Source organism: Vigna unguiculata, chromosome 7 (assembly GCF_004118075.2).
Source record: "Vigna unguiculata cultivar IT97K-499-35 chromosome 7, ASM411807v1, whole genome shotgun sequence".
Lineage (NCBI taxonomy): Eukaryota > Viridiplantae > Streptophyta > Magnoliopsida > Fabales > Fabaceae > Vigna > Vigna unguiculata.
Genome location: NC_040285.1, coordinates 9,402,777 through 9,417,500, shown reverse-complemented (window position 1 = coordinate 9,417,500; position 14,724 = coordinate 9,402,777). Strand labels below are relative to the sequence as shown.

At 29.8% G+C, this 14,724-nt stretch overlaps 3 protein-coding genes across 3 annotated transcripts in view; 2 read left to right on the top strand and 1 right to left on the bottom strand.

Moving 5' to 3' along the window:
* Positions 1-1,768, top strand: part of LOC114192144 (thylakoid lumenal 15.0 kDa protein 2, chloroplastic) — a 1,957-nt gene extending 189 nt beyond the window's left edge. Inside the window, exons 1-6 of the mRNA XM_028081760.1 lie at positions 1-61; positions 133-239; positions 848-938; positions 1,071-1,139; positions 1,259-1,368; positions 1,439-1,768. The exon at positions 1-61 is cut by the window's left edge and continues 189 nt beyond it. Coding sequence (XP_027937561.1) covers positions 1-61; positions 133-239; positions 848-938; positions 1,071-1,139; positions 1,259-1,368; positions 1,439-1,531 — 531 coding nt within the window. The 3' untranslated portion in view covers positions 1,532-1,768. The remainder of the gene's footprint in view (positions 62-132; positions 240-847; positions 939-1,070; positions 1,140-1,258; positions 1,369-1,438) is intronic.
* A 4,131-nt stretch (positions 1,769-5,899) lies between these two features.
* Positions 5,900-6,339, bottom strand: LOC114192206 (auxin-induced protein X15-like). Its single transcript, XM_028081849.1, has one exon. It carries the CDS (start codon positions 6,330-6,332, stop codon positions 6,039-6,041), a length of 294 nt encoding a protein of 97 aa, XP_027937650.1. The 5' UTR covers positions 6,333-6,339; the 3' UTR covers positions 5,900-6,038.
* Positions 6,340-11,442: 5,103 nt separating this feature from the next.
* On the top strand, positions 11,443-11,757 carry LOC114191136 (auxin-induced protein 10A5-like). Its single transcript, XM_028080321.1, has one exon. The coding sequence runs from the start codon at positions 11,443-11,445 to the stop codon at positions 11,755-11,757; it is 315 nt and encodes a 104-aa protein (XP_027936122.1).
* The last annotated feature ends 2,967 nt before the right edge of the window (positions 11,758-14,724 follow it).

The window sequence follows — 14,724 nt, the reverse complement described above, 5'->3', positions numbered from 1 at the left end:
TCTTTCAAACCTCTTCATTTTGCTCTCTCTGGAGCCCTCTCACTTGGGTTATTATTCGGAGGTAGTTTCCGCTACCTTTATTTTCGTTTTTTCCTAATGCTGCAATGAGGAATTGAATCTTATAATTTGCAGGAATTAGAGTGGCCGAGGCTGCAAAAGTAGGTGTGAACAAGCCGGAGTTGCTCCCCAAGGAGTTTAGCACTGTCATTGATGTTGCCGGGTTCCTCTCTGATGGACAGGTGTGATGTTATTGGAATTGAAATCAATCTGTTTGCATCTTATGAAATTTGTGTTTGACTGGTGTAGAAGTTTTCTAATGGCTTTGTAAAAATTTTCATTTTTAAACCTTTTATTTTTAAATTATGAATAGTTCAAGGAGGAATTTATTTATTTTCTTATTTTTAATTTTTTTTAAATCCCTATAAGAAAGGTTGCACAAACATATTCCAATTTGTCAACTTTTTTCACAATGGTCCTTTACATTTAAACTGATTATGAGTTTAATTTTGATGAATGTAGCACTATAAACTGTTCATGAACTACTTAAATTAGTTATTATATAAATCATTAAAATTACGGAACATGACAATTTGTAATTAAATGTCATTTTAATTAAATTTCTTTTGTTACAGAAATATATAAGCGACAACTTTTGTAATTATATATAAAAGCAAAAGCTGAAAACAAGAAAACTTATTCTGAAACTAAAAGCTTCATCTATGGTGACAATAGCATGATGCTCTTTCTTTTATTTCCCATTGAGAAGGAACTTAAAACTGAATTTCCATGTTTGGGAGTTTATTGTAGAAGGAATGTTAACGATGTTTAATCAATGATTGTTCTGCAGGAGAAAAGACTAGCAGCAGAGATTGCTGCTCTTGAAGCAGATACCGGATTCAAGTTAAGGGTTTTGGCCCAGAACTATCCTGATACGCCAGGTTTTTGACTATGGTCACTGCACACAATTTAGCAAAATATGGATCTCACGTAATTCACAGGCTGCTTCTGAAATTTAAGGGTTAAGACTATTATGAGGGAAACTTGAAAGCTGAAACTGATGAATTATGCAGGTTTGGCTGTCAAAGATTTCTGGCAGGTAGATGACAGAACAGTTGTCTTTGTTGCGGATCCCACATTTGGTAAAGGACCCGCCACACTTTTCTATGTTACTTTTTTCTGCCTTCTTTATTTTCTGTTTTGCTTCTTTCTTGATATAGCGGTAGAGGTAATAATATATGAAGATGTTTTTGTTGATCAGGTAATATATTGAATTTCAACGTTGGTGCTTCAGTTGATTTGGACATCCCACGTAGTTTTTGGAGTCGCTTGGCTGGGAAATATGGAAACATTTTCTATTGGAAAGAAAAGGTAGATTCTGTTTCTTCTTCACAATCTAGCTATTCTTGATTAGCTTAGTTAATAATTTAACATTACACAGGGGGAAGATGCTTCTATTGAAGCAGCAGTAACGGCAATTTCTAATTGCCTAAGAGAACCAGTTGGGCCTAATAATTGTTCTGAGGTGAATTAATTTGCTGATTAATATCATTTTGTCCTGTGTTAGGTGTACTGTATAGAAAGATTAAGATCATATATACTTCATGTTTTAAGTATATTATTCTGTGTTGTGTTTTAAGTATCGTATGTACTTAATTCATTGTTAATACATATGGAGTCATAAAATGTATTTTATTGTATAAAATAGGAGAGGATGAGATTGTACCATCAGCATGTTTTCTGACCTTATAAATTTGTTTTTATGAGATCAGCATGTTTTGTGACCTTATAAATTTGTTTTCATGAGATTGAATTAAGTCTAGATACAAATTTTAAGATATGAAGGAAGTTACCAGAATTCGTATTTATAATCAGTAGCTGAAAGGTGTTCATGAGAATGAAGTTTTGAGTGATATCTATAACTATCAATAACTTCCAAAGTTGCATTATTTTATAAGGTAAATTTAAAGTTACACATTAAAATAATGAAAAGTAATTACACCAACACCATGAGGTTAAAAATACTACATTATAGAAATTGAAAAATAAGGGTGTATGCTTTTGTGCCTATGCTTTCATTTTATTCAAGATTTTTGTCTCTATTTTTCAAATGCGTATTACTTTCGGTTCTCTAAAATAGTCATTGATAAAGTAGTTAATATTTCTTACCAATGATAAGTTATAGAAAGAAGAGGAAAAAATATATTTTACTCTAGTTACATTTATTAATTAGGTTGGAACTTGTTTATGTTGTGGTCGAACCTCCTCTTAATGGAGACAAACCCTCATGAAGAAGATTAAAATAATATAACGAATGAAAATAATATTATGTTTCAAAATATGTTAACACAAGTTTGATCTTACATTTGTGAGTATAAAAGTATTACTTAGAAAAAAAGAATTAACCTTTTTAGTAAATCCTAGTACTTTGAAAAATTAGTGCTTAATTTGGAAAAAAATGAGATTAATATTTAGATGGTTAGATTTTTTTTTCTTACTTTTTAAATTATGGAAATAATTTATAATTATATTTATATATTTGTTGTCAATAGTGAATAAAAGTCGAGATGATAAAAGAATATATGAACTATAGAATTTTTTTTTATTGACAATAATCGTCCCAATTACATCCTTACAGAAATAACCAAAACTTTTAAAAGAGAATAAAAACATGCTAGAAATGTTGTATTGCTTAATGATACTTAATGAGACATTAAAAAGCCACGGGAGACATTTGTTGCTAGACTTATCATGACACCACACAAGCCCCTGTACTCGAAGTTGCTACTCCATGGTTTCTTTGCTGTTTCTTGTTTCTTCTTGCACCTTCTTTTTTTTTTTTTTTTCTTTTTGCACTACTAAAAAATTCATAAATTCATTAAAATTATAATAAAAAGATAAAGCGATTCTTGAACTTATTTTTTTCAATATTTTTCAGATTAATATTTTTCGAATTGTATATGTCTGAAAAATAAATTTAGATTCAAAAGATATCTATCGAAACACTTTATCTAAAATATATTATATATTTCGGATTAGATGTATCTAAAGATATTTTTAAATTTAAAAATACCTTTCAAAATAGCATTAAAATATAAAAATATTTTCATAAATTGTGTAATCTAACAGATATTTCTAATTTAGAAATATGGTTGAACATTTCAGAACATATTAAAAAACATGTTTTAGAAGATATTTTCTTTCAAAATTACTATTTGAAATAGATAATAATATTTTGGTCCACATTTTTTCATTTATTATTAATCCATCATTCCAATCATTTTTTAATTATTTATTTTAGTTTCTTTTAGTAGTGTGACATGATAATTGAGAAATGATTGAGTGATGGATTAAAAGTGAATTAATAAGTGTCAAAATATTTTTATCTTATGAAATATATTAAAAAGCACAATCCGAAATGATATTCGACATGCACGGAGTTAGAAGGTCTATTTCGACGTGTACAAGTTTGCAACCTCATCAAATTATTCTTATGTTCGAAACAATGTTGTTGACAGTGAGGATCTCTACATCCTCCACCTTGGACACAAATACACATCACACAACATCATTACTTTCTTTTTGCAAGACAAATGATGTTCCTTGAAATGGGCTTTACCGCATCCCACAAATATTGGCTATGAAGGATTACTGTAACTTTCACTAAAACACTTATGACGAAAGAAGTTAACTTCTTTGCATGATGATTTTCTTTGTTAAAAGTAAGATAATACTTAAATTCCATTTCTTTATATATTTTCAAGCATTTGATACATCTTCTTCTAAAAAGACGAAGAAGCAATTTGAGAAATAACTTTTTTTACATAATAATATATAATCACTTTTCAACAAAACATATCTAAGGCTAGTTTCATAAGAATGCCCAATAGTAAGAATATCTCCCGTAATTTTAGCATATAAATAATTTTACACTCCCAAAAAAATAGATAAGTTACAAATATATTCACACATATTACCTCTGAAAAAGCTAACACAAGCTGCAAGACTAGGACTTCCGCAACGTACGAAAACTACCAAAAAGACTTAATGAAAGTAGTTAAATGATCCATAGATAGTCATTGAAAATTCGGCAAAATACCCTGCAACTAGGACCAAATATATATAACAATTTGACATTGAAAGAAAATACGTTGAATGGACTTTATCCTTACAAAGATAACACATGGAACATAAATTTAGCCCTCTACCTCGTACCTCCTTATCAATCAGAGAAGCTTGTTATACAGAAGTTTCCATAAAACAAGTGTTTTCGAGGGAGCAATAGAAGCATACCAAGTTAGCTTCCCCATTCCTTTCGAGCAAAAACATCATAGAAAAAAAAAATTCTAACTGTCTTTTGATTTAGAAGTCCAGAATCGTCAAAAGTCCAAATAGAAATATCTTCATTTTATAAGGATTCAATTGAAGATTGTATAGGGATTGCAACTCATAAATCCCATAATTTGCCCAAATGTGAGAAACAATGACATAAAAATGTAACCCAACAAACAACATAAGAAACATCTACAAGGGAAAAAAAAAATGAATCTAGCATAACATTAGAAACCATTCAAAAAGATTAATCCATCACCAATAGTTCAATAAATATTCTACAAGAGAATATTGTAAGAATCTCTCATTTCAAGCTAAGCAAAAAACCTAAAGATAAGATAACTTATAATATTTATGCTTTAAAAACATTGACTATATGAATTTTATCTAGGTTCTTTAACGATAAGTGAATTTCCATGCCAACCTGAGAGAATACATGCTTTATTCACATTTCCTATTTCAATTTATTATTCTATTTTCACACATTCATTTATCTCAACCCAAAATTAAATTTCAGTGTTATATTTATTTAAACATCAAACTTCATTCAACATAAACGCATCTTTTCTCATATTCATGTTATTGATGTTTTTATTTAAAAAATAACATTCTTAATATCACTGCTAGTGTTAACATCTCAACCAAGTTGACACTTTAACACTCATGAAGATCATTTGCAGCATACTATACCATAGAAGAAGAAAATGAAATACAACCTCAATAGACTAAACCGAATTTATCTCTGCTTAAATTCAAGTTTGTTTGTATAGTACTTTTGTTTCACTCAAATTGAAAATCATTAACATAGGCAGTATGAACAAAAAGAATCTATAATTCATAATTTAACTAAATCTAATTCAAAATCTATTTTTTACGTACAACAATATTTTATTAATTATTAAGAAACCCCCCAAATTGGAATAGATAGATTCCGCCCATGGTTTCAAGCATGTGCAGTCATGGGTAGATATTAATTAGGGTCACAGTATGAGTGAAATGAAATATTTTGGAACTATATTGACATAATCCAAACTGAGATAAGACAGCACCCTTCTTCTAATCTTTTTCAGCAGTGAAGCATGTCGTAGCATGCATATCACTAACCAATCTCGTCTTTTAGGTTTTAACATTTTCCTACAAAATAATTCAATGAGAGAAAGATATTCTAGATTATAATATGTGACGCCAGTCTTTGTAAGTATTCAGAAATAATTGGTAGAAACAAACAAACAAACATATTTGAGTAATCAATGTAACAAAGAAAATGCTGCAAATTATTTGCATTCTGGTAGATGCATGAGTAATTCTCACACCATGAGAACTTGAGTTCACAATAATAGTGTTGTAAGACTTATGGAAAAGTGAGGTTTACACTTTATTTATATACGATGAAATTATTTTATCTCATTAGAATATATTTCTTTAATGGTTCTAATACCATATTAAAAAATGAAGTTTAAGTGTAATTCAATCCTACAAAATCGGTTTGTAAAATGTAATTTACACCTTACTTATATATTACGAATTGATTTATCTTTAATCAATGTAAAACTTCGAACTGTAATAATAGTTAATTAACTTAAAAAATATATTGAATCATCTGCATATACAATTAGTTATAACTAGAAAATTGAAACTCCCTTTATTGTTGTCGATCATAGGGAGATATGAAGATAGTTACATAGTTCCATTCCTTTGGCTTCCTTGCTTCACACTCTGGAACGATCTAGAATCTTCTGTAATTCTTGAGGCTGACAAGGGATTTCAAGAGCACCCTTTTGTCTGAAACCAAATTCTTCCTGAGCTTGATCTAGAAGTCCCAAGAAAGCAGGATCATTCAAGAAATTTAAGCCAACAATGAATCTTTTGGATTCTCCACCCTTGGTTGCAAGAACGGCAAAATATCCTTCCCTAACATCATCGGACACAACACTTGTTGCTCTTCTGTGTACGAGGAGTGAAACACCCTTTTCTATCTTCCCAACGAAAGACCTAAGCATCATCTTCAAATCTCAACGCTACTTTCTTCTTCTTGAATAGTGAATTAGTGAAGTTGAAAGGTTTTGGATTTGAGCTTCTATGAGCTGAGTTTGGCTATTTATATACACTGAGAACATGCTCAAACACGACTAAACAAGTGGGAAGTAAGCGTGGGCATACTGTGTATTCATTGCAATTATTTGATTGGTTCCGAGCATTGATGTGAGACTAAGAGGAAATGAAGTTTTCAAATTTCAGGTCTTGTCCTTTTTCCATCAAATTTAGAAAATTAGAACAAAAGAGGCGATAAATCTTAAGTTTTTTCTTTTTTTCTTTTAAAGTAAGAACTTACTTTTTTTTTTAAGAAACAACAAATTACAAAAGTAAATAATTTATATTAAATATTAATCTAAATATGATCATTGGTTAAAGTTGATAGGATCAAATGACATGTGACACTATTTAAAGAGACATCTTATATAATTTTACTAGTCTTTATACCCGTGCGTACGCACGGGTTTTTTTATTTGTATAATATAATTATTGTAATATTTAAATAGATAGGTTATAAATATTTATATGTAGGATAATTACTTATTTAGTTTTTTAATTTTTTGATTTGGTTCAATTTGGTTTTTTATTATTGGTTTGTTTAATAGAGTCTCTCAATTATTTAAAAAGGTTTAATTTGGTCATTCCTTTAAGTTGGAGTTAACATCGTGGACACGTGTTAAGCCGTACAATTTTTTATTTTTTTTTAATTTTTTTCTTTCTAAAAAATTATAAACTGTCATATGTCACGTCATGTGACGTTACGGTATTGACACGTGATAGTGGTAATAGATGTTTTCAATTTAATCTCTTATTTAAATTTTTGGTTCAATTTAATACTCATATTCTTTTAAATGATCCAATTTTGTCATTTCCAGTTTGAGACCAAAATATTAAATAAACTTAATTACAACTTATATATATTTTACAATAATTTTTTTTAATATATACATCAAATCACTCCATTCAAATGTTCAAATTATTTTATTTTTTACATTTTTACCTTTGTAATATTCAAATATTTTGGTCCTGAACCGGAAATGATATTTTGGTATAGACAAATTCGTCTAATTATGATCGCTAGACTCGTCTAATAAATTTATATAGGTAGACTTGTCGGATTAGTGGATAAACAACCTCGTGTAATATAATACTGTTAGTTACTAAATCAATTTAAAAATATCAGAAGATGAATTTACTACTGTTGATTTGGTTCAGGATTGGGTATTTAATATTGGAATATGATAAAGTTTAATAATTATAACGTGTGGCAGATGATGGACCAGTAGCAGATGATGGAGCAGTTTATTCATCATTATCTCGAGCAGTGCAAAATTTAATGCGTTTCAATACTGATTGACAGGTTGATTTGGAGAAAATTCGAAGCAGTATTTTAAAAGGTTGGAATACAAAACGTTTTGTAAACGAAATGGTTTTCATTGAGTAAACGGTGATTTAAAAATAAAAAAGTTCTTAAATTATTCTGGGAATGGCCATGGTGAAAAAGATTAAAAATACTGTTTCGGGTAAAAATAAATCAATGTAAAAATATTTCCAAATGAATTGTTTGATTTAGAAAGATGAAAGAAAACGAAAACTGGGTAAAAATGTAAGATCTGACATGAAAAAGAACGAAATGTGGGTAAAAAATATAGTGTATGGTGAACTCTTTGAAAAATGTCCAAATAAAAACGAAAATCGGGTAAAAATAAAGAGATCTGCTGATAGAATGCATTATTAAAAAATACCATGAACGAAAAAAATGACACAAACAGAGTTGAAGCTACAAAAATGAAGAAGATGAACGGTTTGCTTGTAAAAGGTGGGAAAATATAGATAAATTGGTAAAGAAAAAGGAAGATTTTCATACAAATTACATACCAGTTAAGTTGTACAGTGAAAAAGACTCTTGCATGCATTTGAAATCTTGATTTGAAGCTTGTAAACAGAAGAAAAATATAAGAAACAGTTAGATCAAAGTAGATAAACGCCAAAAAAAGTTAGATCAAAGTTTTTTTAAACCTGTCGTTAGATTTGTAGCAGTGAACCATATTAGACATGTAGAAAAAATAAAAAATACCATCATCGCAAAAAAATAGTTAGATCTGAGAAAATAAAAGAAGAATATGAGTTGTTCGCTTAAGAAAGGTCAAAATGAAAACGAAATCTGGGTAATAAAACCATATTTCACAGTGACCCATATTAGACATATAGAAAAACACAACAAATAGTTAGATCTGAGGAAATATAAGAATATGAGTTGTTTGCTTCAGAAAGCTCAAAATAAAAACGACTTCTGGGTTTAAACCTGTAAAAATAAAAGGTGGAAAAAATATATATACCAGTTAAGTTGTAGAGCGAGAAAGACTCTTGCATGTGTTTGAAATCTTCATTTGAAGGCTGTAAACCATATTAGACATGTAGTTAGATCTCTCGCAGTAAACCATATTAGGCATGTAGAAAAAATAAAAATACCATCAACGCAAAAAATAGTTAGATTTGAGAAAATAAAAGAAGAATATGAGTTGTTCGCTTGAGAAACGTAAAAATGAAAACGAAAAACTACAGTCGCACTGACATATATTACAGTTGTAGAAAAAAGCAAAAAATAGTTAGATCTGAGAAAATATAAGAAGAATATGAGTTGTTCGCTTGAGAAAGCTCAAAATAAAAACGACTTCTGGGTTTAAACCTGTAAAAAAACGTATGAAAAAGTTAGATCTGACAAAATATAAAAAGAAAATGAGTTGTTTGCTTGAGAAATGTGATAACACAAACGAAAACAAAGATACAACATCTTCAGATCTGGGTAAAAAAATGATATCTTTAGATCTTCTCATTTGAAACAGCTAAAAAGAATGAACAACACAGATATACCACAAAAAAACTAAAGATCTGAAGAAGATAGCGAAATGGAAAAAGAAAAGTATGAAGATGAAGAGGTGTTATGTGCGCGTGAGAAAAACAGAGAAAAGAGGAAGGTTGAGAAGAAGCTGAAGAGTCTAGAGTGTGTGTGAGTGGGAAAGACTTGAGAAGAAAAGAGAGAGAGAGAGAGATACAGAAAAAAAAAGGTGAGATAACTTCCGCATTTTGAGTTTTTTTTTTTAATGCTGTAAATTTTGTTTGATTGACACATTAGCACTTTTTCCTGTTGTAGTATGAAAATTTTGAATTGAATTGGATCAGATATATTATTTAATAGAAAAACTTTCAATTTGTTAGTTCACAGTTATATATAGTATTAGATTATCATATTCTCCTCTTCAAAAATATATATCAACACTAATCTAAGGGACCAACTAATTTAGTATAAGGAACCAACTTAACGAAAGAGATCAAGAAACATGTTGATTGTTTTTAAACAAAAAATGAGCACTATGTAAGATAAAAAGAAAAAAAAATGAAGGACTATATTAAATAATTCTAACAAGAGATTAAAAAAATACTATTAAAAGTGTGGTATTGCATTTGTGTTATGATTGTATTGAAACTATATTGTGAGAATATCTGAAATACCACGTACGCAGTCATTTAAAACCATGGATATACTGTTTCTGTCACAAACTTGTCCCCAGGCCCCTACTGCCCTTACGCCCACAACTTCATACCATTCACAGTTTCATGCGTAGCAGATATTAATGAAAATCAAATCATAAAATGCAAAACCAACGTCACACTAAACTTCAACCAGAAATACAGGTAAGCGTTTTGATCTTGTTACAAGCCTCTCCCTCCTGTCAATATTGATCTTATCCGCATGCATTGTTAAACATTTCGACTGAACACACGCCCGGTATATGAAAAATCTTAAATAATTATTGATTTTAGTGACTAAATATATGTTTAAAGATCTATTTATTAATTAGAAATCAATTTAGAAATTAATTTTTTTAGTAACTAAAATCTTGATAGTTAATATTAATCACTAATTTAAAAATCAATTATTTTATTAGTTAAAATCTTGATGACCAATTTATAATAAAAATTATTTTAATTATCATTAATTTTTAATTTATAAATTAATATTTAAATTGATTAATTATTTTTTGTCACTAAAATTTATTATTTTGCAAAGGTTTTTTTTAGTAATATAATATATTATTAGGTTTTCGATTTTAACCGGCTTATCATTAGGAAAATGAGCTAGAATAATATATTTAAACATTTTATTGTTAATTTTCATGCAAAACTATTCAAACTTATTCTTTTCATATGGTTAAGTATCAAGGATGAGTTTTGTTGTTTTAGGCTTAATTACTCTTTTGGTCCTTGTTTATATTTAAAAATATTAAATTGGTCCTCAAGTTCTTTTAAGTTTCAATTTTATCCCAATTTTTTAAAAATTGTTGCAATTTGGTCTTTTTGTTAAATTTCTTGAAACGAATCAAGAATTTTTCAAGATTAAAGTTGCTAATAAAATGATTTGCTTTATTGACGTAATTAACATAATCATAGTGTCAATTTTGATAAAAAAAATCATTGATTCACTTTAAGAAATCTAACTAAAATGATCAAATTGCATCAATTTTTTAAAAATAGGAACCGAATTGAAACTTAAAAAAACTAGAGAACTAATTTGAAACTTTTAGACAAAAATAGAAAACAAAAGAATAATTAAATATTTTTTTAATATATGATATGATTGATTTAACAAACAATAAATCTTGTTAAAATATGTTTCGTTTAATTCTAATATCATGTTAAGAAAATTTTAAATTTAACTCAACTTTACATAACTAATTTATAAGATAAGATCTTTGTGAAATCTGTAATAAAATATATTATAATTAGAATATTTTGCACTGTTAAAATAATTAAAAACAATTGAAAATAGTTTAATAAGATTCAATTTGTTATCGCGTATGAGAATGAAGAAATTGATATGTGAAATAATGGCAATGAATTATGAGCTCTACCACTTGCCACTTATTCATAAGCTTCTTACAATTAATAATCAAAGATATTGTCGTTAACCATGTTCTCAATATATATAAATAGCCAATCCGAGCATAGAGGACACAAGCTCAAAAATTGAAAATCAAAAAGCTTTGAAGAAGAAAAAAGTAGCATTGAGAAGTGAAGATGATGCTTAGGTCTTTTGTTGGGAAGGTAGAAAAGGGAGTTTCACACATTGTTCAGAGAAGACCAGCAGTGAGGTACTACAGTGAAGGCACAAGTGTGGGAGATGATGTTAGGGAAGGATACTTTGCTGTTCTTGCCATGAAAGGTGGAGAATCCAAAAGGTTCATTGTTGGGTTGCATTACTTGAATGATCCTGCTTTCTTAGGATTGCTTCGACAAGCCGAACAAGAGTTTGGTTTCAGACAAATGGGAGCTCTTGCAGTCCCTTGTCAGCCTCAGGAATTACAGAACATTCTTGATGCTTCCAGACCATAAACCAGAGGTTTGCAGAAAAGATGTGAAGAAATAAGATATATACTATATTATCGATGTTTCTAACTTCCTATGTATGACATTAATTTGATAAGTATGTATGAAGACCTTCTTACACCCTAAAAAAAGATTATTTTTTAATTTTTTAGTTAATTCATCCCGAATAATTTTATATTTTCAAATAAAAGTATTATTTTATTCATATTAAATGGGTACAGAATAGAAATTCGGATGTTTATGTACATTATCTAAACCCTAATAAATGGAAAATCAAAACAAAATTTAAAATTATCTTTCACCTACATAATAAAGATAGTGCGTCTGTATTTCTTATTTACGAGAAATGCTTTTCAATATTATAGATATGCAATGAGTTGACTGACTATTCAAGTTTTCATTCTCTTTGATCCTCTACTTTACATTTTCTCTTACTCGATGCATAAAAAATATAAAAAATATATAGGTAGTGAAAAAACACATCAAAGCACAAGGGCAAAGACTTCCTGTTCCTTATCAAATTTCTTGGTGCACATATCAAAAGCCTTTGGAAAATTATTTCCATAATAGAAGTAGGGTGATTGTCTACCAGAACAAAAAATCCGAAATGATTGGGTGTAGGGATATGGTGCAGAAGCCAAACACAAGGAGAGGAGGTTGAAATGCATTTTTAAGCTTTTTTTGAAAATTTTGCCGGATATCATTTGATGATGTGTAGTGTTATGAACCCTAAAATATTAAAGACAACAAACAAGGGAAAAATGGATTGTATTAGTCAAGTGTGTATCAATACAATCGTTATTCCACTATCTCATAAAACACAAATAGAAGAGAAAATCCATCAGAGAGAAAGAAGGATTTCATGACAGAGAAAATCCAATAATGAGAAGACGTTGCTAAGGTTCATTCCCTCCTCTACCTCTCTTCTTTTCCTTTTATTTCCTCATTTTCTCTCATCTTCAACGACTTTTTTTTATACGGTTACTCTTCCTTGTCACATGGGTTGCATTCTTTGCCTCATTTTCCTTATCATCCGGATTTGATACCAGCTGTCCATCTTCATGATTCACTAAATTTGAATTGCATATGACATTACCCTCCCCATCAATAGTGACCTTGTCCCCAAGGTCAAATGTAGGATAAACCTCTTGAATGTGGGACAAAGGTTCCTAAGTATATTAATCAGATCCATTCCATTGTATAAGGACTGGGACATCCTAAGAGTCATGAATTTTTCCTTACACACATCTAAAACAGCCAAAGGGTTGATCAGTGGATGGTTATTAGAATCCAATAATGGAAGTGGAACATATTGTGGCTAGGAGCACCAATGCACCTTCTTAGGAGTGAAACGTGAAAAATAGGATGAATGCGTGCATTAGTGGGTAACAACTATAAGAGCCCAAAATTAAATAATTAAATAAATAATTATTTAATAAATGTGAGTAGTGGAAGCTTTATGGCAATAAATGCCAACTTTTGTGACGTGGAAAAGTACTAGTTCAAATCGTTGAGAGTACTTAATTATGTGAGAGTATAAACTTTTAGATTTATAAATAGCATCATGAAACATGAATTGGTTGTGCACATTACTTTGTAATTGTGGGGATGTGAGTTTGAACCTTGGCTTGAACAAAATAGCTTTCTTTTTGTTAAAACCCACTTTGGCATGGATGTGAACAGACACAGAAACCCTAGGAGGCAAATGGTAGGTACATTATTGACAATTTTGTGGCTTGTTTTAGTTAGTGAATAAAGGAAAGCATACTAGACATGATAATACTTGATTTGTGCATGAGGTATTTGTGTATATTGAGTTTGAGTTATAGTATTATGTCTGGAATATTATGATTGTTATAAGAATGACGCATCGTATGTTTGGGGTCTCTTAAGACCTGGGAAAAGTGCCAAAAACCAGTAGCATTGCGCTATTGGTATGTGATGAGTTATTATTTTCTTCCATTCCACTAGCCTTTGTGTATCCATTTGACAGTTGTTCAGTGCTTAATTGTTCATCTTTAAAGTGTTTTTCATCTGTTGGGCTTTATTGGGCCACTGTTCCGAATTTGGACTAATTTCACATTATTTGGCCTAATTTTCGTTTTTAATTATTTTTAGATATTTGGGTGAAGCAAATTTTGGAGCTTGGACATTAATATTCAGTTGAAGAGAGTCGCCACATCGTTGCCACATCATTTCCATGTCATTTGCACGTCATCTGAGTGAATGGACCAACATTAGAGGCCCAGGAGTGGCATTTTTGTAATTCTACAGCTCATAATGACAATTTTGTAAATAATGCTGGCAGATTTGAGGTGACCACGAAATTAGGTCATTTACCATGTAAGGGTCGCACACTTCTTCTTCTACATTCTCTCAAACCTCCATTTTTTATGTTTTAAGCTTTGGAAGGTGACCCATGGAGGCACAAGCTAATTTTTCATGTTTTCCATTTGTTTTTCACGTTTTATGAGTCTTGGACAACACATTGAACTTGTATTCACATTTTCTACACCTTGGGTAGCATTTATATTGAAGTATTCTCATTTTTGGTTGTTGTTTTCGTTGTTGCCCCTTTCTTTCCTGCACATTTTTGATTCCTGCACCAATTTAGGTTTTCTGCATCAATTTGCACTCATTTGGATGGTTGAATCAAAATTTATGTTGGACCCTAATTCAGATTCCATGAGGAACTAAGTTTATGTGTTGATTCTTTGTAGATAATGGATTGAAACCTTGAGATTAATATTTTATTCGGAGTTAATCTCTCAATTATGAATTTGCGTTTAGGTTTAAATGAAGAAACCATTCTGTTTTTGCTTAATTTTCAGAGTGGAATCATTGTGTGTTCATGCTTAGTGAACTGTAGTAGATTCATGGATGTGTGCTTTGCTTAATTGCACTTGAGTTCAAGTTAATTTGCGCTTAGTAGTTAATTCGGGTTTCATGAGAGTTAATATAACCATTTTGAGT

Coding starts and splice junctions, on each gene's coding strand:
- LOC114192206 (XM_028081849.1), bottom strand. CDS start 6,332: ATGATGCTTAGGTCTTTCGTTGGGAAGATAGAAAAGGGTGTTTCACTC.
- LOC114191136 (XM_028080321.1), top strand. CDS start 11,443: ATGATGCTTAGGTCTTTTGTTGGGAAGGTAGAAAAGGGAGTTTCACAC.